This window comes from Silene latifolia, chromosome 4 (genome assembly GCF_048544455.1).
Source record: "Silene latifolia isolate original U9 population chromosome 4, ASM4854445v1, whole genome shotgun sequence".
NCBI classification, from domain to species: domain Eukaryota; kingdom Viridiplantae; phylum Streptophyta; class Magnoliopsida; order Caryophyllales; family Caryophyllaceae; genus Silene; species Silene latifolia.
Genome location: NC_133529.1, coordinates 64,619,754 through 64,642,435, shown reverse-complemented (window position 1 = coordinate 64,642,435; position 22,682 = coordinate 64,619,754). Strand labels below are relative to the sequence as shown.

At 38.3% G+C, this 22,682-nt stretch overlaps 2 protein-coding genes across 3 annotated transcripts; one reads left to right on the top strand and one right to left on the bottom strand.

The window, feature by feature from the left end:
- The first annotated feature begins 781 nt into the window (after positions 1-781).
- On the top strand, positions 782-10,495 carry LOC141653541 (protein transport protein SEC16A homolog). Of its 2 annotated transcripts, none has more exons than XM_074461336.1 (14): positions 782-910; positions 1,039-2,961; positions 3,099-3,416; positions 4,266-4,394; positions 4,471-4,593; positions 4,694-4,855; positions 5,192-5,317; positions 5,444-5,578; positions 7,454-7,581; positions 7,656-7,764; positions 7,848-8,153; positions 8,359-8,514; positions 8,606-8,904; positions 9,715-10,495. In XM_074461336.1, exons 2-14 carry the CDS (start codon positions 1,207-1,209, stop codon positions 10,178-10,180), a joined length of 4,212 nt encoding a protein of 1,403 aa, XP_074317437.1. In that variant the 5' UTR covers positions 782-910; positions 1,039-1,206; the 3' UTR covers positions 10,181-10,495. The 2 variants fall into 2 exon arrangements, with proteins under 2 accessions (XP_074317437.1, XP_074317438.1); XM_074461337.1 differs by having other exon boundaries at positions 811-910; positions 1,023-2,961.
- A 3,436-nt stretch (positions 10,496-13,931) lies between these two features.
- On the bottom strand, positions 13,932-22,430 carry LOC141653540 (asparagine--tRNA ligase, chloroplastic/mitochondrial-like). The gene is made up of 15 exons (XM_074461335.1): positions 22,012-22,430; positions 21,835-21,903; positions 21,160-21,270; positions 20,249-20,353; positions 19,443-19,580; positions 18,733-18,813; positions 17,950-18,027; positions 17,796-17,864; positions 17,640-17,714; positions 17,445-17,528; positions 16,955-17,041; positions 15,985-16,080; positions 15,820-15,894; positions 14,764-14,890; positions 13,932-14,317 (listed from the first exon to the last, which is right to left on the bottom strand). Exons 1-15 carry the CDS (start codon positions 22,363-22,365, stop codon positions 14,202-14,204), a joined length of 1,665 nt encoding a protein of 554 aa, XP_074317436.1. The 5' UTR covers positions 22,366-22,430; the 3' UTR covers positions 13,932-14,201.
- Positions 22,431-22,682: the final 252 nt, after the last annotated feature.

The following is a 22,682-nucleotide window of genomic DNA, read 5'->3' as shown; positions in this document are numbered from 1 at the left end:
AATTAAGTAAATAGAAAAAAAATTAATTAATTTGGTGTGTGTTAAGTATTATGAAGAATTTTAATCAATTTATTACCATGTTTAATTAAAAAATAATTAAATAGGAAAATGTTAATAATGGTGGGTGTTCAGTAATATGAAGAGGTTTAGTTAAGTTATTAACAGGTTTTATAACAAAAATTTCAATTTTAATTATAAATTATGAAATTTATTAACATGTTTTATTACAAAAATTTTAATTAAAATGTCAATATTAATTATAAATTATGAAATTTATTAACATGTTTTATTACAAAAATTTCAATTAAAATGCCAATATTAATTATAAATTATAAAATTTGATGTAAATCTGTAAGGGTTATATAAATTTTGGAAGACAATATATTTAATATACAAAATTAATTTAAGAATAATAATAATATCTTTTAATATTATAGATATAAGTGAATTAAATTAATTTATAGATAAATAATTTAAATTAATGTCATGTAATAATAAATTGATAATGCATGTCACATTAATTCGCCATGTCACATTAAAAATATACAACATCACATTTAAATATGCCACGTCACATTAAATTTTAATCTGGGTGGCTTTTTGGATCCTACGTGACTTTGTCTAGGTGGCGTTTATTTGTCATTTTAGGGTAAACTTTTAATTATATTTTATAGATTCTAATAGAAAAACATTGAAAAAACTGAAATAGATATATATATTAATTGATTGATTTGTGAACTAGCAAAAACAAACGTAAACACCATAAATAAAAACGATATAAAAAAACCGGATTTATTATTTTTGTTAGAAAAATTTCGGCTAATATTTCTTCTTCGAGCACAATAATAACTCCTCTCTCTAGACTTTCTCTCTCTTGATGCGATCAAATTCTCCGCACAATTTCTGATCTGTAAGTTTCAATTTCATGCTTAATCAGTTGATGTATCAGTTAATTTCATCAGCTTAATTTCATAATTTTACTTGCATTTGTGTTATTTTCTGCATAAATTGATTTTCGTCAGTTTATGATTTCATCAGCTTGTGTTCGAAATTAGGGATTGAATTTGTTAATTGGGGGATTTTGGATCTCGGATTTTGGTGGAAGTTAGGTGATTGTAAGTTTGGGTATAGTTTTGTTAGGGTTTTGAGAGAATTTAGGTGTGGTGGTGATTTGGGTGGAATTTACTATTTAGGGTTTGGTAATTGATGGCGTCGAATCCTCCGTTCGAGTTGGAGGATCAGACGGATGAGGATTTCTTTGATAAGCTTGTGGATGATGATGATGATGATGATGGCGTTGTTAGTGGCAGTGGTGTTGGGGTTGGTGTAGTGAAAGGAAATGATTTAGTTGACGGGGATGATTCCGATGAACTGAAAGCATTCACGAATTTGAGTGTAAGTGAGGTTGATCTTGGAAATGTGGGTTTGGCTTTGGCAACGGAGGTGGGGTCAAGTGTTGAGGAGAATGGCGGTTTGGAGAGTGTGGATGCGATAGAGGAACAGGTTTTTGATCGAGAGGTGAGTTCTTCATTGCCATTGTCGGGATCATTTTCTTTTGACAATGGATTGCTGGAGGAAGATAAGGTTAGGGTTTTAGAGGAAGAGAAGGGTGTAGCAGAGGAGAGTAGTGGCTCGCCTGGTGGTGTGAAGCAGGTTCAGTGGAGCGCTTTTGCCGGTTCAGATGATCATGATAGTGGTGGGTTTGGGTCGTTCAATGATTTTCTTACAGACTTTGGACAAGGGGAAGTAGAGAATGTTCAAAGCAATGGTAGTGGTATGTTTGGAAATGAAACAATTGTCAATGCAGCTACTGGAAACGTTCATGGTCATGCCGAACAAATCGCCAATGCAGCTACTGGAAATGCTCATGGTCATACCGAACAAATAGCCAATGGTATGGACCCTAATAGCGTGGAGTATTATGAAACGCAATACCCGGGGTGGAAATTTGATCCTAACGCTGGGCAATGGTATCAGTTAGATGTTAACGGTGGAAATGCTACTGGACAGGAGAGCTTGGGATCCAGTGACGGAAATATGCAGGGAAACTTTGGTTCGACTAAAGAAAGTCAATGGGCTGTTTCCGATGTAAATTCATCACAGGGTATATATTCTCAGCAAAATGCCCAAACTACTGTCAAAACTGTAAGTCAGGTAAGTACTGGTACAACGGAGCATGTGTCTGATTGGAATAGTACTTCGCAGCAGAATTGGGGATATCAGTATCCAGCTCATATGGTTTTTGATCCCCAGTACCCTGGTTGGTATTATGATACATTAGCGCAAGAGTGGTGTTCGTTGGACGCATATCATTCATCAAGTCAGTCAAAAGAGCTGACATATAATCAGCAGAATCAAGATGGTGTGTCGGCAGCAACTTATTTTGATGGTGGTAATGGTCAGGTCATCAATGGTAGTAATGAGCTTCAAGTTCCTAGCAATGAAAGCCTGAATGTAAATCAGAATTATGCCACATTCGTAGGACAGTATAATCAACAGGGTTCAAATGATAGGCAGTCTAATAGTGAGTCTGATGGCAGTTATAGTGTGGGTCAGTCATGGCCTAATTATGATTCTAATGTCTACAATAATAGCCAAGTGAGCCCACAGGCGTTTTCCAATTCTAGGGAAACCGTACCATCATACAATAAAACAAACCAAAGTTTGGATAGTTCAACCTGGGCTGGTTCTACCGGCAATGGTTTGCAGCCTCTTAACCATGCTCCACAGTTAATGCAAAATGGCGCAGTTCAGTATTCGACTGAATTTTATGGTAATCAAAACGCATTTAAGGTATCCCAACCCGTATATCCCAATGGCCATAATGCCTCTTATACACCGAGTGAGACAAGTTCACTTACAGGACGTCCTCCTCACGCTTTAGTCTCATTTGGGTTTGGGGGAAAGATTTTAGTAATGAAAGATACGACCACTGCTGGTTTCTCACTGCATGGAAGCAAGGTATAGCCACTTCCCAAATCTTTTGAACACGTAAAAACTACCTGTTTCTTTTTCCTTGATTGATAAGAAACTCGCACCTTTCCACGTCATTATTGTTATTTTTTTTTTTTATGTGTTGCCTTATCCTTTTTGCACAGGGTGATGAGGGAAACTCTATCTCGATTCTTAACTTGATGGAAGTTGTAGGTGTGAATCGCGGTCCATCAGATACCGCTGCATGTACTTCTAGCTATTTCCAATCTTTATGTCACCAATCGTTCCCTGGTCCTTTAGTTGGTGGAAATACGGGAAGTAGAGAGCTAAATAGATGGATTGATGAAAGGATCGCTAATTATGAATCAAGGAGTGGTAGTGATGGTAAAAGTGAAGCTCCTAAACTGCTTCTTTCCTTGCTAAAAATTTCGTGCCAACACTATGGAAAGCTTCGATCCTTTGGTGCAGATGCGGGATTAAAGGTAATTGTATGTTCTCATCTGGTATCTCTTATCCCTTAAAATTTCGCACGTCTACTGATTGTGAGAATTTGAGCCTCTCCCTACAGTAGATGCGACTGTGTTAGGCTATTTGGCATTTCGGCCTCAGTTTAGATTAGGAGGGAACCTGGAGTACTTTGGATATAAGAACTCATACTAATGTTTCCTACTTTCCTTCACAACTGTTTAATTTTGAAAATCATATGCTCCAGCTTTTTAAGTCACCCTGAGGATCAGCTTATGGATCCGTTTTTATTATATTTTGTATACGCACATGCGTGCATTGAGGGATGGATGTTGTTCATACATTGCTTAATTATGAGTTTAAATGATAATGCTAAGTAGTTTTGGCCTGTCGCATTTACCGAATGTTACACCCATCCGTGACGATTATTGTAATAACTCAGAAGCAGATCTTTTTACTATTCGGTTGTCAGACTCACTGGTACTACCTAGACCTGGCAAACTGTCAATCAGGTCAGGTTTAGGTCGGGGTCAATTCAGGTTCAGGTTGTTCGGGTTTGCAAGAATGTGGGTCGGGTCGGGTCATTTTCAAGTTATTTGGGGATAACAGTCAATTTACGATAATAAACATTCAGGTCGGGTTGAATAGGGTTGGGTCAATTCGTGTTTTGGGTCTGATTCGGATCCTCAATTCAGGTTCGGGTCGGGTTCAGGCCGGGTCATTTGGGTTGGGTCAGTTTTGCCAGGTGAGGACTACTACCATCATTGATACCATTTCTTACCTCGTCTCACATTTTTATTGTGTCTAGTTAGTAGTTACTGATGATTTTTAAAGCGCTACTCAAATTTCTATTATTAATGTTCCAGGACGATGACCTTCCAGAGTCAGCGGTTGCCAGTCTCTTTGCCTCTGCCAAGAGGAACAGTAATCAGTTTAGCCAGCACAGTGCCATCACAAGTTGTTTGATGACCTTGCCATCTGAAGCACACATTCAGGTATTTTAGCCTTTCTATGATGGACATGTGGTAAACTGCAGGGTTTATGTGGAATACTGAGATTTCTTTGTCTTAGGCAACTGCTTCTGAGGTACAACACCTTCTCATTTCTGGTAAAAAGAGAGAGGCTTTACAGCGTGCTCAAGAAGGTCAATTCTGGGCATTTGCACTAATTCTTGCCCGAGAACTTGGCGACCAGGTTAATTCTCCTGCTTACTTTCATTTTTTCGCAATCAGAATTCAGTCTATGGTTATATCTGACACATTTCTTTGTTGGTTTGTCTTTTGGATCTTTGCAGTTTTATGCTGATACTGTGAAGCAGATGGCAGTCAGCCAATTAGTGACCGGTTCTCCTTTGAGAACCTTGTGCCTTTTAATAGCAAAGAAACCGGAAGAGGTCTTTTCCATACCTGCTGGTAATCTTCCTGATGCAGCGGCCATGTCACAACAGACTGCGCAGGTAAATGACTTGTAAATATTATTGTTCTTTATTTTACCAAGGAAGAATCTCAATCCTGGATTTGTGTAGTCATAATCTTAGAAGCAAAAATTGGAGGAATTAGAGTTCTGTGTTCTTTATATGCTCTTAGAGTCTTAGTTTATGTTTACCTGAGTGGTCATTGCGCTGATCAGTTCTTCCATAGTTTCCTACTTTCCTTCATTCTGGGGAGGGGATGGCGTCAGATGGAGGTTGTGTTGTGCTCTTTATCCTAGGAAGAGAAAAAAGAGAGAAAAAATTAATTTGATTTTCCTAATACTTGCATTTGACTTTGTATCTTCAATTGTTGTGAATCAGAGTGCAGGGTTTAGCATGCTGGCCAATTGGGAGGAGAACTTGGCTGTAATAACTGCAAACAGAACTGAGAATGATAATCTAGTGATCATCCACTTAGGAGATTGCCTATGGAAGGAAAGAAATGATGTATGTCTTCCAATCTATTTTCATCAGCTGAGGGATGTCGCTCACTTTTAATTTTCCAAACTTGCAGCCTTTTGGTTTGTCAATTGTCATACATTGCATCATTCTCACACGGTAATGATTGTACAGGTCACTGCTGCACATATCTGCTACTTGATTGCAGAGGCTGATTTTGAGTTATATTCAGACACTTCAAGATTGTGTCTTATTGGCGCAGACCACTGGAATTTTCCTAGGACATATGCTAGTCCGGAGGCTATTCAGGTAATTTTCACACTAATTGGTTTCTAAAATTTCATCTCTCTCATTGTTCCTGTGCACTGTTATTTAGCTTCTTTATACTGTTTTTACTTGATGATTTCATTGTCCTATATTATTTCTCAAGTGAATTAGAGCGGTAGACATCTTTTTCTTTTTCTTTTTATTTATGCGCTAACTGTGAACTACATTTTGCTGGCTGGCAAAATTGCCCGCCCCGAATGACCCGAGTACGACCCGACATCCAAACTAATGACCCTTAGCTTGACCTGTAACCCGAGTTGACCCGAACCAATATGACCCGACCGGAATTTTTACTATTGCAAACTGACCATTATCTCTAAATAACTTGATAATAACATACCCGAAATGACCCGAACTCTTCTTGCAAACCAAAACTTACCCGGCCGAGCTGATCCGACCTGAACCCGACCCAGTTGACCAGTTTGTCAGGTCTACCTAGACTAAGGAGTCGTTTGGTTCGCTAAGGGAATTGAAGTTCCAAGGAAGTAAGAGTTCCCATATTTTTGGAAGAATGGTGTTTGGTTGGAATGTGGGCAGTGAATTCCACAGGAATTCCCAGTTACCTAGGGGGGCCTAGGTAAGCAACTTCCCTCATCATGGAGGAATTGGAGTTCCTATGGAACTTCAATTCATGTGATTTGGGGCAAACAAACAACTCACCCATTTTGCAAATCCCATGAATTGCAATTCATGTGTTTTAGAATGGGTTACCAAACATCCCCTAAATATGTGATGCCTCATCTGTTTTGTTGGGTAGAAGTGTGACGGATAAACATGTCACGTGTTTGCTGCAAGAAGTAATGCTTAGCCCTGATAAAGTTTATTTTTTTGTGTATTTTCCCATTCTATCTAAGGGGGTGTTTGGGTGTTTAGTTCAAACACAAAAGGCATGAGGTATCCGTATGGGTTTGGAATGAGCCAAACCCATACCAAGTGTTTGTTTAGCAAACATAAGGGTCATACCCATACCTCAAACCCATGAGGTATGGTTTCTCATACCCAAGGAGGGGGGTGGGTATGAGATTGATACCTATGGGTATCAAATTAAAACAAACAAAAAATGTGAAAATAAAAATTATGGCAATATTGTAAATGAACTTTTAGATAGTTATTGATTAAATATTTATTTTCATGATTTTATAATATTAAAAAATATTATTTAAAATATTATCTTTTACATATTTTTGCCGTAAGTGAGTTTCAAACTCATATCACCATGAATTGAAACAAACACCTGGAATGAGGAATGGAGTTCCAACCTCATACCACCCAGAAACACCCCCTAAAAAATACCATTTCTAACATCATGATCCATGTCAGCATGATTTTGTCGTATAAATCCCTGCTAATGAAGGTTTCTTGATATTGATGAGTTATGTTACTATTTTTTTACCATTGCCTTTTGTTGTGATGTTATCTTCTGCTTACTATACTGTAATGCTCTGTTCAGACTTAGTTCAGTCTTATCCAGATTCTGACAATTTTGTATTCTCCCCTATTTTTTTTTTTTTTTTTTTGGAATTGCTACATTTTTCTATATTCTCCTCGTACATTCTGAAATTTTTTGAAATTCTGTAGAAAAGGAGCAAATACTATTTATATCTGTAACATACTATGTACAGGTATGCTCTTTGTGACATAAAATCTTCCCTCTTTTAGCAACTTTAGGATTTGAACCTTAACAGATCATGATTGCAACTTGTCACAATTTACCATCACTCTCTTAGATCTGTGTCTCCAATGGTAAGCTAGTGCCAGCACTACAATACAATTGATGTCAAGTTGTGCACTTGAATGTTTTCTCAAGATCTAGAAGTGCCTTTGAGTTTGATCTCTCTTTTTTCCGTTGCGTTGCAGAGAACAGAGCTGTTTGAGTATGCAAAGGTTACTGGGAATTCCCAGTTTGTTCTGCTTCCCCTTCAATCATATAAACTCATCTATGCACATATGCTAGCAGAAGTTGGAAGGGTGTCCGATTCATTAAAGTACGGACATTGTTCTTCTTATTTAATATTTTAAATTTCATTTTCTATTTGCTTAACGTGATGAATCAATTCAGGTACTGCCAAGCTGTTCACAAAGCTTTGAAAACTGCGAGATCACCTGAGGTGGACATGTTGAAACAGTTGTTATCATCTCTTGAAGAGCGGATTCGGGCCCACCAACAGGTTTGTGTTTTGACCGTTCTTAATTTTACCTGTCCTGCTTTATTGGCTTGGTGATCTGAGTGTTAAATCTTTCATGTTGCCAGAGTGGATATGCGGCTAACTTAGCTCCAGCGAAGATAGTAGGCAAATTGCTTAATCTATTTGATAGTACAGCTCATCGTGTTGTTGGGGGACTGCCTCCACCTGTTCCATCGACTACGCTGAGCAATGGACAACAATATCAATCGCCAGGCTCTAAGGTAAGAAGCAGTCAGTCGACCATGGTTATGTCCTCATTGATGCCATCAGCAGCCACGGAGCCAACAAGCCAATGGGCTGGAGATGGAAATAAAATGACAATGCAAAATAGAAGCATTTCAGAGCCAGATATGGGTAGATCACCAAGGCCGGTATTGTCACCATCTAATCTCTTGAATTTGGTCTTGTATCATTGTATGTGTCTTCGATCATGTACTATATGCGTTTAGCTGATCACAGGTTCTCTGATTTGTTCTTATATATAACTGTCTTTGATCAGTCGCCATTTTGCTTTTGCCGAGTTTTGCAATTTACCAACTATTCATTGCATTACTGTATTTTTGTGGGTGTGCATAGGATCAAGTGGATAATTCGAATGAAGCAACTTCTTCCAGTGCAAACAGTAAAAATTCTGGCTCAACTGGAACATCGCGCTTTGGTCGTTTTAACTTTGGTGCCCAGATATTGCAAAAGACTGTTGGATTGGTCTTGAAGCCTCGTCAAGGCCGCCAGGTAAGACAATACATGCATATTTGCATTGTTGCGGCTTATTAGTAGTTGAATATATGCAAATTTTAATTACTATTTGCCCTACATCGTCAAGGCTAAATTGGGAGACACCAATAAGTTCTATTACGATGAAAAGCTAAAGAGATGGGTAGAGGAGGGTGCAGAACCACCGGCTGAAGAACCAGCACTTGCACCACCTCCGACAACAACAGCCTTCCAAATTGAGAAATCTGATAACTATCCAAGGAATGCATTTAGTGATGGGGTCAATTCAGGTGGTGGTAGTCCCGAGCCTGCTAGTTTAACTCCTCCTGGAAGTAGTTTTGGGATCCCAGCCATTCCACAAAGTTCGAATCAGTTTTCAGCGCGTGGCCGGATGGGTGTACGGTCAAGGTATGTGAGCATTTTGTTGATTGTTTTCAGTCTTCAATGGAGAATTTTCAGGAGAACCTATTCAGAAAGTGATTGCTGTAAAAATAGTAGTATGGGTCAGGTAAAAAGTTGTGGCACCATTATGATAAGGCAGCCACCCTCATTGGGTATTTTCCAGTGAGAGTTTATTGGCATCGAAGAACCTTATTTTCTTATCTTTCTCTTATAGACCTCATTATCACTTATGACTGATACGACCCCTATCCTAAACTTTAGACCCATTTGACACCCAATTGATATGAATTTTGACTATTAGTTTCTCCTGATACAAGTAAATATAAAATGTGAAGTTTGTCATAGTTGTTTGATTTATCAAAACCAACTATTTCGTTGTCATTTTAAAAAAAATTGTAATTATTGTATGGGTTTTTCTAAAATGTGCCCTTAGGGCACATGATAATAATCTAATTAGGGAAATATTGTTGAGAATATATCATGTTAAATTAGAGTTGAAACTCATATTATATTCTCAACAATATTTCCCTAATTAGCTTATTATCATGTGCCCTTAGGGCACATTTTAGAAAAACCCTTATTGTATATCCTAATTCCTAAGAAAATATCGGTCAAAGTCAATGTTATTTGACCAGGGAACAATATAATGGGTATGAAGAGTTACTTCCTCTTGGTTTGTATGCGCTGTGCCTATCTTGAATATATTACCTTCCCTGCTCTCCCCTTCCAGGAAGATCTCTTTTTTTTTTTTTCTAAAACATAATGTGCAACCTTCATCAACTAAGATGTTTGGTTGATGTTTTTTGCTCTGTTTAGGTATGTGGATACTTTCAACAAAGGTGGTGGCACGCCCACAAATGTGTTCCAAACACCCTCAATTCCATCAGCTCAGCCTGCCGGTTTTTCGAGTGCCAAGTTTTTCATTCCCGCTGCAACTTCACAAAACCAAGGAAATGATGTTTCCGAAAGTGAAAATCAGAACGCTTCCATATCCGCAAATGACCCCTTCCAAAACCTAGCACCTTCACCCGGTGGAACTATGCAGAGGTTCCCGAGTGTTGGTAACATTCCAAACAAGGGGGCAATGAGAAGCGGGTTTAGCCCCGAAGGGCCTCACTCGCGTCGTACAGCTTCATGGAGTGATATCCATAGTGATAAGCACTCTTTGACAGCCGAGGTAAAAGCTTCTCCACTTTCATTTATGCCTAGTAACCATTCGTCGGGTAGTCTACACAATAGTGGAGGCAGTTTGGGAGATGATCTCCATGAAGTTGAACTTTGACCAAAAAGGGTGCTGTAAATATCAAGTTTTGCATCTCATGTTCGGTATGAAACCAGAATACATGAAGAACCCGATCAGCGCAAGTTTAGGAAGCGGTGTTTGTCAACAAGATTTTAATTTATTTTTCCTTTTTTTCCGATATACTTCTTCCCACATCTTCCCTTCAGCAAATGTATGTTGAGAAGCTGGAAATCCTTTTTTCTTTTTCTTCTAATGTAAGCATAGAGCTAGGTTGTTGACTTGTTGCAGCCATAGATGATAGACATGTTCTGGCAAATTGTATAATTTCATTTGGTTTATTATAAATGTACTATATTTGACAGTAAGACATTATCTGGAATTCTGGATGGCAGGAGGCGGCCAGGTTAAAATCCTATGAATTTTTAATAATGAAAACGAATAAACAATATTATTTTTAATAATGAAAACAAATAAACAATATTATTTGTGGACGCTTCCTTTTCTAAGAGGAACAACAAACAAGGTGTATTTATCACAACATATTCTTATGCTCCAGTTACTTGTTCACCTTTTTCTATTCTTTTTAATCAAAGGTAAATAAATAATTAGAATGAAAGAAATGTAAATGGTTCAGCACAAATAATACTATACAATCAGTTGTATAATAAGCATTGTACAACCCTATACATTAATCCGAGCTTATGTGATTTTTGTGAGTTTTATAAGAGTTTATTTTTTTTTGTTTAAGTGTGTGAGTTCAAAAACTTTACAACATAGCTCAGATTCTTCTAAACAAAACTCGAAAACTTTAGTACACAGCTCGGATTCTGCATCATACAACTGCATACAACAGGTTGTATAATCTACTCATTGATGATTCAGTGACACTAACCAAAATTTGTCAACAGACTACTTTTATTAAATGAGATTATCATTACTTTAAAACATCATACAGCATTATAAAATGTACAAACTTTTTTTTTTTTTTTTTTTTACAGCTGTAAAGAAATGTTTTACATTTTAATAGCTTGTCTAGCCAAGCCATGCGCAATACTATTAAGGTTTCTTGGAATAAAATTAAAACATAAGTAGTGAAAAGAATTTGCGAGCCCATGCACGTCTTCCAAAATGCCTGCAATCAGATGATCGACTTTATCGACTCCTGCAATCTCATTTATAAGCTGTAGACAATCAGACGAAACATCCAGATGGAACCAACCCTCAGAGTTCGCCCACGAAAGCACATCCCGAACACCCAAAGCCTCCGCCTGCAAAGCTGACTCCGCTCTAGTCTTCACCTGTCGTCGCATACACTCTTGACCCAGCCCATCATATGCCACCCATCCAAAAGCCGCCACATAATTCCGTTCCCACCCGGCATCCACCTTCACACGGATGGCATTACACCGTCCGGGCAACCAATCAGTTGGACAGGATGACCAGTCCGTATATCCACCCTTCTTTGATCAGGGAGTTCTCCCACACCCCCTTCTAATCGTTTCGTCATACCCTTTCCCTCAAGATGATCCTTTAAAATGCGTACCTTATCCTTAGTCAATCCAAACAACATATCCGCAAGAACATGAGGATTCTTAGTCATTCCATCAAACTTGACCTTATTCCGAATAGTCCATAAACCCCATAAAATTGCTATGAAGTTCATAACTCTCATCTGCCCCTCATCCTGCTGCCACAGATACCGAACCCAATCCATTATCCAATCAGCCATGTTGGCCGATGCTGCACCATCCACTCTAATACCAAGCGTAGAGCCTGCCCAAATCCTAGCCGAAAACTCACAATCCCTAAACAGATGCTCTATAGTTTCCATACACCCGTGACTCCCCACATAAGCCACAAAGAACATCTACCTCCAGATGTCGTTGATGAAACTCTTTTCCCACGAAGAGTGTGTTCGTAATGATCCTCCAAACCAGAATTTTCCAAGTGTTTGGGACCGGAAGATTCCATAAACGTTTCCTGCAGAAGTCCCTTCCCCGCTCCCCGATCCTAGTTTTATCTCTAATAGTACCCTTTCGGCTCATATACTCTTCAAAAATCAGACCATAACCACTCTTGACCGTGAAAACCCCGTCCTTTGTAAAAGGCCAATAGATTTCATCAGACTCATTCGTATCCCGCACCCGAGTTGCCAAAATCCTCGATGCGTACTCCTCTTTAAACAAAGCCCGGATGAAGTGCTCATTCCACTTACCATTAGGAAGCAGGAGATTCCTAACTTCTAAATTCACCAAGTGCACATCCCTAGCCCCCAGCCAATGGTCCCTTGGTTCCGGGCAATTACCCCCTACCCACCTTGTTACCCATAAATTTAGTCTTGAGTCTCGACCCGGCTTCCATCCCAAGTAATCCTTAATCGCCTGAAATCCATGTATAATGCTCCGGACCCCCCATGAGCAATTGGTTCCTGCTTTCGGTACTCTATTCGGATCGACCATATCACTGCCGAACACTTTCTGTTTAAAAATCCTACTAAATAAGGACTTTTCTCCCGAGATCAACCGCCACCCATGCTTAGCCAATAGTGCCTGATTCAAGCATTCGATGTTGCGAATCCCGAGTCCTCCCTTACCTTTTGGAAGGCTTAAGAAGTTCTTACTACACCAATGAACAGTCGTCCCCAGCTTACATCCCGTCCACCAAAATTGTGCCAAAAGAGAGTTAATCTTTTTTGCCACACTTACCGGTATTTTAAATACCGATAGGAAGTAATTTGAGAGATTGGATAGAACCGATGAAATTAGAGTTAACCGCCCCGCTGGTGATAGAAAGATGCCGTTCCATGAAGAGATTCTCTTCGTAATATGGTCCACTAAAGATTGGAAAATACCCTTCTTCCACTCCTGAAATTCTGCCGGTATTCCGAGATATTTCCCAATACCCCTATTAGCTCTAACATTGAAAACCTTGAGGATTAGTTGTGCCTTTGCAAGAGTAGTATTCGGACCGAAAATGAGACCCGATTTCATTGGATTAAGCTTTTGTCCTAAGCCTCACAAGAAATTATCAATAATGCTCCTGAGATGGTAAGCAGTTTCGCCTTTATCCTTGAAGAAGAACACCGCATCATCAGCGAAAAATAAATGTGTCATTGGTCGTACTCCTGTGCATAACTTAAACCCATCCAGCCTGCCTGAATCCTGAGCGTGATCTATATTGGCCGAGAGAACCTCCATACAAAGTATAAAGAGATACGGCGACAAAGGATCCCCTCTGTCTCGAGCCGCACCGTGGTCCGAATCATGCGGTGAAGGTTTCCCATTATAAAGGATTTCATAACTCACCGAGTTGACACAGTTCATGATAAGCCGTACCAACTTCAATGGGAAACCAAATTTTACCAAGGCCATCTCCAAAAAATCCCATTTTATCCTATCATACGCTTTGCTCATATATGCTTTAAAAGCACAACGTCCATGCAATCCTTTCCTGTACCTCGTAATATGATGAATTGCCTCATGAGCCAAAAGAATATTATCACTAATACTCCGACCCGGTAGAAAAGCGTTTTGTGACTCACTAACAATGGATCCCATAACCTTTGCTAAACTGTTCGCTATACATTTAGTCACAACACACATGATCACATTACAGAGACTAATAGGTCGATAGTCCGAGACGCCTTCCGGGGCATCATTTTTTGGTATGAGCGTAATAAAAGTCCTATTAAGCTCCTTCAAAACCCTCCCCGAGTTTAAAATAGATAAAACTCCCGCAGTAAAGTCATGCTTAACCAGAGCCCAACACTTTTGATAGAAACAAGCAGGAATACCATTCGGGCCTGGAGCCTTAAACGCCCCCATTTGAAAGACAGCACTACGTACCTCCTTTGCAGTAAAGTTTTTTGTGTAAAATGTACAAACTTTTTTACACAAAAACCGATAAAAAATAGCATTCGGGATTGGAACGCTTTCTACTTGCATCTCCAGCTTTTATCTCTTTAACAGTATGAAGGAAAGACACCTATATGAATTTGGTACAAAACAATAGGACATTTCTAATTTGCGATTAAAAAATTTCAAGATGTTGAGCTTAAAAATCAGAATTCAGCAGAGCCAGGTGAGCGGGGAAACGGTATTGCATCTCTTATGTTATCAATCCCCGTTGCAAACTGAACGAGCCTCTCAAAACCGAGTCCGAATCCGGCATGAGGTACTGCAGATCATAGAATTTGTGTATCAAATAACTGACTCTAAACACGCAACTCATAGCAATTAACATACCACAAACTTTTAGGCCGAGCATCTTCATCAACAATCTTTCATTCTTTTTTTTTTTTGAAAGTAAACAATATTTCATTCTTGGGTTGTTGATTAAGAAATTATTCTACCATTTTAACATATTTTTATATACTAACCATCAATCAATTTATTTTTATTTGGCCACTACAGACCAGCCAAAACATTCACAGTCAAGGTCGTCACAACAACTGGTTGAGCTACATAATCGCCATTTCCTGGATTTTTTTTTACATTTCCCTCACAACCCTTGGCATTAATATGAAAATAAAGAGGGTCACTTCGACAAATCCATTTCTTTGACATTTGAATGTTATGTACTGTGTAAATATCTGAGTAGTAAACAAAACACTGGAGGCTAACCTGACCCATAACGACGTAGATCAAGGTACCACCAGTAGCTTTCCTTGTTAAGGTTCAGTTCATCCAAACGGTTTTCAAGGAAATCAAGTCGCTCTTCTCTTTGACTTCCACCAATAAGCTCCCCTACCTGTCGTACACATGTATTTCAAAGTCAAAAGACTGATCCATTTATGACCATCGACTACAAGTATTGGAGGAACTGCCAAATGGGGGCCTAATAGGATCCTAATGTGACAGGGAACAAAAATCACAAATTCTAATTTAAGGCAGGCATTATCCGTTTAAACTTAAAACAGGTCAGATGAGACAAAAGTAGAATGCCTAGGACTTGCAAAAAGCTTGTCCCATCAATCTAAATGGGGTACAATTTGACCTGTTTTAAGGTTAAATCAGATATGCCCGTCTTATGAAATACCAACTGAAAAAAAATCTCACAGCTGAACCCCCTCTCTCCCGGTTCAAAACAACCTCAAAACTCAAACCTCAAGGATTCAAAGTTATGGTGGAGAGAGGTACGCGGCTTTACCATTGAACTCTCACTAGATTATCTTTAGTGACGACCTTATAAATATATGCCTTATTTATCTCCACTATCTTCAAAAGTTCAAAGGATGTTCCATTTTCAGAAAGCAGAATTCACAAATAACTATGTTGGAGAACGTTTTACCTGGCCAAGACTACTCAACACCATCAAATAATTTAAAATATACAGATTATGTAATAGTAGGTGAGTAAAAGACCCCAACCACTATGAACTTTGATATGACATTGAATTGAAGTAGTTATCATCTACGGATCTACGTCATTCTTCATGTTCTTGAATTTGCTATCAGGATGGTTAAAATGTAGTGTATATTACTCAGACTTTAGAACTATGAGCAGGTTCGAGGGTGCATAACTGTAAATCCAAGTGTAAGACTCAACTATGTATGAAACTCTACATGTAATTTTTTCTTGAATTGAAGTGTCCAAGTGTCATAGCCATGTGACGATAAGGTGACGTAGCTTACGGTATGTTAGTGTAATAAATAAAATTAGACAGGTATAGAGAATTACCCTTGGAACCAACATATCCATAGCCGCAACAGTCTTCCCATCATCATTTTCCCGCATATAGAATGCCTTTATATCCTGAATACCGCATTTTAAACCGTTTTCAGCTTCATCATAAACTAACAGTCACAAAACACAATCAACCAACTGCTCAACAAGTATCCTTACCTTAGGATAGTCTCTAATTATTACAGGACAGCCACCAAAGGCTTTCTCAGTAATATAACGCTCGTGTTCACTTTGAAGATCGCAACCCCACTTGACCTATTGAGATAACATACACGATTAAGCAAAACTAAATGGCATAACAAATCCTATTTTTTACTGAAGTCAGACATACAATAGTCTACCTTGACTTTGTATTACATTTTCGCTCTCCCTTTTGTTTTTCATTTTTCCCTTTTCTATTCACATTTTGAGGTGTGCGTTCACCAGGGACGGTTCTAAGGGATGATTCATGGCAGCCGACCCCAAATCATTTTGGGATTAAGGCTCTGATGTTGTTGTTGTTGTAGACATACAATAGTCTAGAAAATAAAGGTTTGTGTATGGCAAACAAGTACTCCCTGTGTCCCGGTCATTTGTTGTCCTATTCCATTTTGGGGTGTCTCAGTCAATTGCTGTCCTTTCTATTTTAAGAATGAACTTGATGAGCAATTTGATTATTCACACACAATTTGGTCCACTTGTCATTTAGTAATTGGCCCCATCCTCTTTCCTTGGTCTTTGTGCCAACACCAAAGGACAACAATTGACCGGGACGGAGGGAGTATCCTTTTACAATAGTGTAAAATAGCACTTCATGGAGCCGATTTGGAGAAGCGAAAAAATCTGATTGAAAATTCTTAAGACAAGAGAATGTAGCCTTTTCAATAAGAGCTTAGAAGAGCTTCAAATGAAACAACTCCAAGAGAATGGGGAAAACAAAATAACGGAAAGATAACAAAGTAGAGATTCAATTAAAAATGTTGGAAAAATCAGCGAAAGAAAGGTAAAAGAAACAAAAAAAAAGACAAAAGACAAAAGAAAAGTACAGTCAAACTTCATCATCCCAATGGATCCTCCCCCTCCACTCCATTCTCTCCAACCACAGAGACAAATCAGATTCATTGAAAAATTATGTAGTGAAAATGCGCACCGGGAATTCAAATTTTGTGTTAGCTTTTAGAAGAAGGTCAACAGCATCTGTATAAGTTAGATGGACAAAATCTCTCTCAGCAACATCCTGCAGATGACAAATAGTTTCAGAAATGTTAGGCTGTAACATACATCAAGTTCAAAAGTATCTAACAGGAAACTCATAACAGACGCAAAGAAGGTAATACTCCCTTGGTTTTATTTTTATCATGCTCATGTACATATCAAGACGTTCCAAAATTTTAAGTGCCTCTCTAACTTTAATAAATCAAATCACTAATATTCATATTTAAACAGCCTACACACTCTCTAGCTTGATTGAACAAACTCCTAAAATATGAAGGCAAGGCCAATATGATACTTTGACATATTTTCTTAAAATGACCCTTGTCAAATGGGCCTATAAAATTGAAATGGAGTGATACATAATTATAATCAGCCTAATGTCCCACAAAAATAACTTTTTTGCATGGTTCAGCAAGATATCTTACATTCAATCGCTTGATAATGCCTTTTTCAATCCATGTGTTGAAAAAATTCATATCTTCCTTGCAGTTTTCAAGTATGTACCTCACCTTCACAAGAAATAAGAAATAAACTACACGTTCATCTGTATTTCACAATATCACATCCAAAATCCATGTATTAGTGAAATGTGATCACAAGGGGTGCGCACGATAACATACTACATACTGGAGGTAAGCAGTGGCACAAGCCATGTCAACATTGAGATCCGCAAAAGCTAGTTCTGGTTCAATCATCTAAAACCAATGAATCAAACATCAGAACGGAAAATCATAACAGGCAGCTGCAAGATGTTGTGAAATTTTCAGATAAATTACCCAAAATTCAGCTAAATGTCTAGAAGTGTTTGAATTTTCAGCTCGAAACGTAGGGCCAAACGTATATACCTGGCAGAATGGCAACAACATATCAAATATGCAAGATGGGGATATGCAGAGCAAACATGAGGAGCAGCTCAGAGGAAGTCATTACATCAGAAAGAGCTGTAGCATATGTTTCAGCATTAAGTTGGCCCGAGACTGTCAGAAATGCTGGCTTCCCAAAAAAATCCTGACACATAAACGAAGTACTTGCGAGATTTAAATTAATAGTTCTTGACATATTAAATGAACATCATTGGTAGGATACTGAAAGCATATAGGAGATATCAAATTAGAGAGATAAAAACTCAATTTTCACAATTTTGAAAGCATTTAAATGAACAACTCCCATTATAGTTTGAACTTTGAAGGTTCATTGGCATGCCACCATAACAAGTAACTCATTCGTCTAGCGTTTGAGCATTATATAATTTATAAGGTTCATTATAGTTTGAAGGTTATAGCAACAGAAATTCTTACAGACTTGAACACAATCGTAACAAATGAACAAGCTGGCATTATCCACTTATTCATCATAAATCAATGTTCTAAAATCTAAACTGTGTTACCCCGACTCTCCGACACGTGTCAAGTGTCGGATACAGCTATTTTGTGCCAATTTTTCAATTTTTTGGTCTAAAGTGAAATGTCCAAGTGTCGGTATCGTGTCGGAACACAGCAGCTAAGTGAAGTGCCAGAGTAACATCGGTTCTAAATCAATCAAAAACTATAATTTTCAAATTCAAGTATATATAACACTTCGAGATAGAGGCCTGATTTCGTGCGCAATACATTAGGGAGACTACATAGTAACATCGCTACTGGAATTTTTTTTTCAGATAAGAGCATTTAAATTCTGTCAATCAATTGCAAAACAAATATAGATTTTACTCACTTGGGACCAATCAATCAACCCCTCTTTTGTTTTAGGGATTGTAGCTTCAGAAGAACCCACAGCTTCAGGGGAGGTTGGAATCTGTAGATAAAACATTGTTAATCCCTTGCAGCAACATTTCACAGCTTACAACTTCAGAAGAAAGAATAGAAGATCCTGTTTCACTTCAGAAGAGAATACTAGTGAGATAAATAGATTATGAATGAATCTTGAGGCTGAAAAGCTGGAAAATAATTTTGCTGCAACATTTTGACATGGAGCTTTGGAATCAACCTTTTTGTGTTGCAGACTCAAGGGTAAAGCTGTGTACATTTGATCCCCCCCCCCCCCCCCCCTCCTCTTCTCCTCCTCTGCGGCCCTGCAATTTGCGGGAGTCATTATTGAGGCACTTGGGTAATATTGTTATACTTTGACATGAAGCCTTGAACAAGGGGGTCCTAAGGTAGAATAGGGTGGTGACTGTCTTTGGAGTAGACAATCAACTTGGAATCTTAAATGAGTTTATATGAAATGCATCGATAGTGTAAGATAAGAGGCAATGTGCCGACTATCTAGTCAACGACAGCCCCTCAAAGATATACAGATAACAAGCTCAAGCACATTTCAAAGGTGATTCTCCAAATCAACTTAAAACCCTCAGGTCTCCAGTAAATTGAATTGAAATCCAATTAAAACGCCATGCACCAAAACAAGACGTATACAATGCATACCAAAGTAGTCACACAGAACTGTTCACCAGCACCTTCACAATCTGAAGCAGTGATAATGGGACTTGCGATCCAAACAAACCCATTTTCTTGGAAAAACTTATGCGTTGCATACGCTAGAGCATTCCTCACCCTTGCAACCTAAACCAGCTTGCAAACAAAAAATAATTGTCATTGAGACGCCAAAACTGCATTCTTTATCAAATGTGAGATTAAAAAGTGAGCCACATCAAGCTCTCTAACAAATCAGTGGAATAGTACGCACAGCATCATGAAGTTAAATTACAACATATAAAGTGAACGCTACAATATCATATATATTTTGATATTCTTTTACATGTTTCATATTGGAAAATAATACCCCGTAACAAGTACTCTCAAGTGATGACTATGCAACAACATAGCCTTCTTCCCAAAATGAATTAGGGTCAGCTGACATGAATCATCATGAATTTGCAAAGTACCTTCTATAATGTCGCAAAACCATGAAAAAAATGCTAAATTTGTATGCAATTTCATTCAATTTATAAAAATACTGCAATTAATTGTTAAGTTCAGCTGACAGCCGTACGCCAGTACCAAAAAAACCTGGGCGTTATAATTTACACTCCCCTTTTTCTACCACATACTCTGTACTCCATACCCCATTTCCATATAAACAAAGGCAACTTTAGACTTTAGAGTCATGAGCAACTTTCTTCAACTTTGCAAGGCTTAGCAGAATATTTTGTCCACAATACTTAGCACAAGTAAATGACAACTGAAGATGGGATATCTCCCTTCTAGCGAAACATAAGGTGAGTCCATACCGCACCAAAAGTATTGGTTCTAGGGCGAAGATGAGCTTTGGTCCGCAAAAATTCTCTGGTGACGCTTTTCTTCTGAATGGGAAATGAAAAATCACTCTTACCAACCTGACACAACCAAACAAGGTGTCAACAAAAAAACTGTTAATCAATAACTTTTGCATGTAGAAGTAGACAAGTCTTCATGACAAAAATATCCCCATTCCTTAGTGGAGATGACAGATACTGCTCTCACAAGTAGAAGTTACTATCCCCAAATTGTGTACAAATTGGGACTACCTAACTAAAGAAGAAAAGCCAGCACATGTTAATAAATATAATTTCTGTAGCATAGCTAGATGCATAAGACCAATTTTAAGAACTTTCCCGCACATAGTCGTGTACAAAGTCTTGCACAAAGAAAAAACCAAGAGCAAAGTAAAAGAACAATGGACCCAAATTCTCCCCAATTATTAACATTTTGGATTATCGAATGATTTTAACTACAGTATCCTGAATAGAAAGATCGGTAAATTCACCACAATGGTTCAGTTTCCTCCTGTTAATCTTTAACCATATCAAAGCTCTGTAAGGACAGCTGCCTTCTAATTTGTAAACCAATGTATTTTCAATATTTAGAGCTTCCTCCACCCACAAATTGTTTTAAACTCAAGATTTTCCTGCAATAACTTCGAAGTAGAACATAACCAAGTACTATGACGAACAAGTAACAACATAAAGCAAGAGAAAATCTATTATAGTAGATTAGTAGGCATACAAAGACCAGTTAGCACGTATTTAATTCACTGACGAAGTTTGTAACTAGTGCTTATCCAGAATCGAGGAACTTATTATTTATTATATATTAAATGAAGATGTCTAATTGGCACCGGCAGCACAGATAAATAAAACAGTGGCAATCGAATATTCCTTACCGTCTCAACTCTATCAACTTTTAACTCAATTTTCTGCTTAGATCCCGGGCTTCCAACTATGACGCCTTCGACCAAAATTGATGCACCTGTGGCAATGCAACCGGCTTCGACCTAAAAATCGAAACAAACTATCAGACTGTATACTTAACTTCTTCCCTCTACTCATCTGTTCTTTAAGAATATTGACTCAAGTTTCACTTTAGCTCAGCTCAAACATGAAAACCAGAGCTCAGATACTTAACTTCTCACCTCAACTTATAACAACCCTAGTCAGAAAATTGTAATACCTTCCCATAAACAAACCCTCTACAGCTAATCATCCATTCTCCACAAATCCACAAAGTTGTATACTTTTCACCCTTCTCATGCAAGTATTCCACCCACAATATTCTACTCATAAGCAACCTCATTTTGACATTGAAAAAAAATAGAATAGTGTTGTTATCATTTATCAGTAGCGGGACCAGGATATACATCTAGAGGGCGAACTAATAATGTAAAAAGGTAAATCATGAAAAGAGTTCGGAAATTTCAATTTTTTCATTAGGAAGCAAGTGACCCTACTAGCCTCCCTCACTTCCAACACTGGCTGATACACTGATTTATCAATCAAGAACACTGCAATGAATCAACAACCAAGCTAATAAACATTCATTCAACACCACAAAAATTTACCTGATCATAACCTTGAGCATCAGAACTAACCACACATTGCATATTCGACAAACACGAACCGTCATTAACCTAATCAAAATTCACAAAACTCAACTCAATAAACATTCAACAACCAAATTTTCTCATTAATGACAAAAAATGCACCATAGTCATAATATCTCAATCAAAAATCAAAACCTCGATAAAAGTAACACTACTTTGGACCCGAATAGTCCGAACCCATCCACGAACCACCAACCTCTCCCCAATCCGACCCAAACCCTCATCCGACCCGCCTTTAATATCTGAAATTTTCAATCTCTTTCGAAACTCGCCGACTTTCGAGGTTTCCGGCAGCTTTACGGCGGCGGATATTAGGGAACACAAGCGGCGGCGAGGAGGAGGAGATAGAAGAGGGGAAATTAGAGTTGGAGAAATTAGGGTTCGGGGTGAGTTGGGGAAAAAGGGTTTAATGGGGAGGAGCGAGAGAATGCGAAGAGTTGAGAAGGGTTTAAGGCGGAGAGAAGAGGCGGGAGATATGAAGGCCGCCATTTTTGTGGAGAGCTCTTTTCTTAGTGAAGATGACGATGATGTTGGCCAATTGACTGAATTCAAGATGTTAAGGTTTTTAGCTAAGCGGGCTTTGCAAATGGGTCAATTGAGTCGTGTGTGGGTCAGGGTCACGTCATTTCGGTTTGAAATAACACGATTCGGATCAAGTCGGGTTATGTGATTATGTCCGAGTCAAGACGGGTTATGTCAGATCAAATCGGGTCAATTTATATGTTCGGGTGCGGGTATGTTATTTAGACTGGGTTGTTTAATTTGTATTTAGCTAAGTCAACTCTTTTTTGGTTCCTATTTCTCAT

Excerpts from the sequence above, each read along its gene's own strand:
- LOC141653541 (XM_074461336.1), top strand. The coding sequence starts at position 1,207 with ATGGCGTCGAATCCTCCGTTCGAGTTGGAGGATCAGACGGATGAGGAT. Across the intron at positions 5,579-7,453 it reads CTAGTCCGGAGGCTATTCAG|AGAACAGAGCTGTTTGAGTA; the intron begins GTAATTTTCACA and ends GTTGCGTTGCAG. Across the intron at positions 7,765-7,847 it reads GGATTCGGGCCCACCAACAG|AGTGGATATGCGGCTAACTT; the intron begins GTTTGTGTTTTG and ends TCATGTTGCCAG.
- LOC141653540 (XM_074461335.1), bottom strand. The coding sequence starts at position 22,365 with ATGGCGGCCTTCATATCTCCCGCCTCTTCTCTCCGCCTTAAACCCTTC. Across the intron at positions 20,354-21,159 it reads AAGTTGATAGAGTTGAGACG|GTTGGTAAGAGTGATTTTTC; the intron begins GTAAGGAATATT and ends TGGTTGTGTCAG. Across the intron at positions 17,715-17,795 it reads GACATTTAGCTGAATTTTGG|ATGATTGAACCAGAACTAGC; the intron begins GTAATTTATCTG and ends CATTGGTTTTAG.